The 3,406-nt window shown below is 38.3% G+C and overlaps 1 protein-coding gene across 1 annotated transcript in view; it reads left to right on the forward strand.

Moving 5' to 3' along the window:
• uts2r2 (urotensin-2 receptor 2) overlaps positions 1–3,013 on the forward strand; it is a 54,815-nt gene extending 51,802 nt beyond the window's left edge. Inside the window, exon 9 of the mRNA XM_017416079.3 lies at positions 2,712–3,013. Within this exon, the coding sequence (XP_017271568.1) occupies positions 2,712–2,848 (137 nt within the window). The 3' untranslated portion in view covers positions 2,849–3,013. The remainder of the gene's footprint in view (positions 1–2,711) is intronic.
• The last annotated feature ends 393 nt before the right edge of the window (positions 3,014–3,406 follow it).

The raw sequence follows: 3,406 nt of genomic DNA on the forward strand, positions 1-3,406 counted from the left end.
ACCCAGTGTGTTTCCTGTGTTCCAGGAACCAGACAATTCCTGTTTTCCAGGAACCCTCCTGTTATCACCACCACTGTTCCGAAGTTCTGGCAAAAACAACCGGACATTCCTAACAGAGTCTGGTGAACTTCTGCACGCTCTTCTCCTCCACACCAGTAGCTCATTAGCTGGCAAAACTTCTGATAAACAGAATATTTCCTGAGAAGATATCACAGAGCTAGCACTGTGTGTTAGTCCAAGAACAATGATTAAAAGGGTTTCAGATAGGTCAAAAGATAGGTCATTTTTAGCCAAAATGTGTTTTTTTTTTTTTTTTTTTTAAGTTAAGGGTCCCTGATTGTGTGTTGTTGTTTAGTTTGATCTTCCTTACTGCCTCAAAGATGAGCCATTTTGAAGCTGGTGCAGTAAATTTTTGTTGGATACTTGTACAATGACGATCAAAAGAACTTTAAAGTTTGAAATTTTAGGTCCTCGTCCTTTATGTCTCTCCATGTCTGAAATTTCCTTCGTCGTCACCATCAGGGTGAACACTTTGGGGGGAAAAAAAAATATCCTCATTTAAAATTTTTCCAAAATTGCGGAATGACTAAGGGGCCGTCCTCATGTGAATGTTTTTGGGAAGTTGATGTTTTTAGCATTTTGGCCCTGTGTCTGCACGAGAACGATGTTTTAGGAACCCTGAAACTGCATTTTTAAAAAAAAAAAAAAAAGAAACAGAAAAAAGACCATCCTTGGGTTTTTGTGGTGACAGCCAAAACTCTATCTTTCTAATTGGCCCTACAACCCAAGTTCGTCCGACAGAGCAACAATTAATGGCAATTTCATGCTTGTGTTTGAGCTGCAGATGCTACAGAACCTAGTTACTCAACTACAGCTAACAAAACCTTTGTATACTGTATTACTTCCATTAGCAGACAAGGCTGATGAACAATAACATGCGCCACCAAATGCTTGACTAACAACAAACGAGAATTAGATGGGGAAGGGGGGAGAAACGTTTGGCTTTGCTTACATTTTGCACCCGGTTTACACGTTTTTTGCGCATGCTCTACACCTTGTTTCCTGTTTTTGGTGTATTTTCGGAGCAGCGTTACAGCACCACGTGCAGGCCTAGCGCCGCTACTATAGAATTTTGGCTCCGTGTTTTCTTGTAGATGAAGACATTGTTAGAAACTTTGTCGTGTTTACAAGGATGTGTTTAGAAATGAGAAATAAAATGTTGCTTTAGAAAAACTGCTTTTCCGTGTGGACATTTTATTTCTGCTCCGCAGTGAGGACATGGTTTACCTAGCTTAGCATGTTAGCCACAAACATGCATATGGTTTTGACATTTGTGACCTTGAGCTAATTTAAGATGAACATTTTAACTGACTTCCGGACAACCGAATGCTAGTTTAGTTTAAAGCTGGGTTTACTACAGATACAGCAACAATTCTTTAAGAACACCCCGTCCATTTGCATGAAATTGTCACATTGATAATTTAGACTGTTGCGCCAACAGAAATGTAAATAGTATTTTAGAGAGCCTTACAAGTGAGAGCTGGTTTACAGTGCATAACCGTTCAAATTTATTTAGCCTAGCTTAAAGATTTCAGGCAGCATGAATAGCTAGCTTTAACTTAAAGAAGGAAAAATCCCAGAAACTCCTTCGGGGCAAGAGCAAATTCCACACTCTTCAGTGTTACAACTTCCTGTACCACATTACGCACACCACACAACGTGGTTGTCTTTTGATGGGAAGTTTTGAATTAGAAGCGTTTTCATGCTATTAGTGACAGAGCGTTTTTTAACAAACTTAACCAGACTTGTCTGACCTATTTTTGCCAGTCCTTCTGTTTGCACAACAGTCTAAGTTACTGATATCATGTAAGCCTTATGAAGGCAAAGCTGTTTGTTTTATTAATGTTGGACAATTCTACAAGTAGCTGCTAGTAAATCAGGCTGTTTTGCTCATGTGGTGATTAAAAAGAAGTAGCAGTTTTCAGAAACAAAAAACGCAGCATCTTTTAAAAGAGTTTTGGGAGAATCTTTAGACAAACTTAGCCTGTTTTTTTTTCCCTCTGTATTTGGATACTTTGTTAATGTCAATGTTCTTACCACCTAGTGGAGTGGCATGTGTAGTTCGCATACTTTGTTGGAATATTAGATATTACAGGAAGTTCTTTAACTGAATCATTAAAAAAATAAATAGCAGTCAATGCAAACAACATTACCACCATGTGTAAAGGTTATTGTTGAGTGCATTATATCCTCTTTACAGCTTTAAAAGGAAGAATCTCATGCACATTGTCATTTGAATGTAAAAAATTTAAGATATAAGCTTTATAATGGAACAGTTTTATTGTGCTGAAAATTAATTGAAAAATAGAGCTGTCTTGTCAAGAAATTTTACAACTTGTAAAATTAGAATTCATATATGTTCATTGTTACATTTTATTTAATATATTGGGCTAACGTTTTCTCCCTGCTCACCAGTTTGTTCGCTAAGCTACACAAAATACAATTTGACCTTTCACAGCTGTTTTTTTTTTCTTGTATCCCAACTCCTGCTGCGTGTAAAGACGAATGCCACAGCGATCAGAATCCGGCCTTCTCAGTTTTGCAAGAAAGGCAAATGTTTCCTGAAGAGTTGAACCAGACCTATAAATCATTTGTACGCTCACTCATTTCTAAAGAGTTCCTCTCATTTCTTTTTTTAACTTTTTCTCCAGGGCGAGTCTCTTTCTTCTCCTCGGGCTCGGAGAACCTCCATCGCGTTGAGAAGGTAACGTGGGGGACGCGCTACGCCATCACCGTGTCTTTCACCTGCGATCCTGCTCACGCCATCTCGGACCCAGCGCTGCCCTGAAGCACCCGTGCATGACGGTGCTGCTCGTGTTCTCTGAGGAACCCTGCGACAAAGGTGGAAAACGGGAACGAAATGAAAGCAGGAAAAGCAACAAGAGGAAAAAAAAAAAAGAAGGAAAAATTAAAAGGTTTTATTGCAAAGTAGTCTTTATAGTTGGACTCACATTGAACCCTTCACTTGCCACTCTATACACCAGCAATGAAATAAAACGAGGCAGTTAAATGCACCATAGAAGCAACTACAAGCAGCTCTGGTATTTGCATCTGACAAACTCTGTTTTTTTCTGATTTGAATAAGACAGTTCTAAGAAATTATATTAACCTTTAATTTCTCCCTCCAATGAATTATAGGAGAGAGAGGGAATAACAACGGGCAGAGGAAGTTAAACTTGAGATGGTAAAATTACATCCGCCCCATCAGCAGCAGGTCTCACCAATTTTCTACAGGTGCTGGTCATAAAATTAGAATATCATGAAAAAGTAGATTGATTTCAGTAATTCCATTTAAAAAGTGAAACTTGTATATTATATTCATACATTACATACAAACTCATATATT

Source organism: Kryptolebias marmoratus, linkage group LG17 (genome assembly GCF_001649575.2).
Source record: "Kryptolebias marmoratus isolate JLee-2015 linkage group LG17, ASM164957v2, whole genome shotgun sequence".
Taxonomy (NCBI): Eukaryota; Metazoa; Chordata; class Actinopteri; order Cyprinodontiformes; family Rivulidae; genus Kryptolebias; species Kryptolebias marmoratus.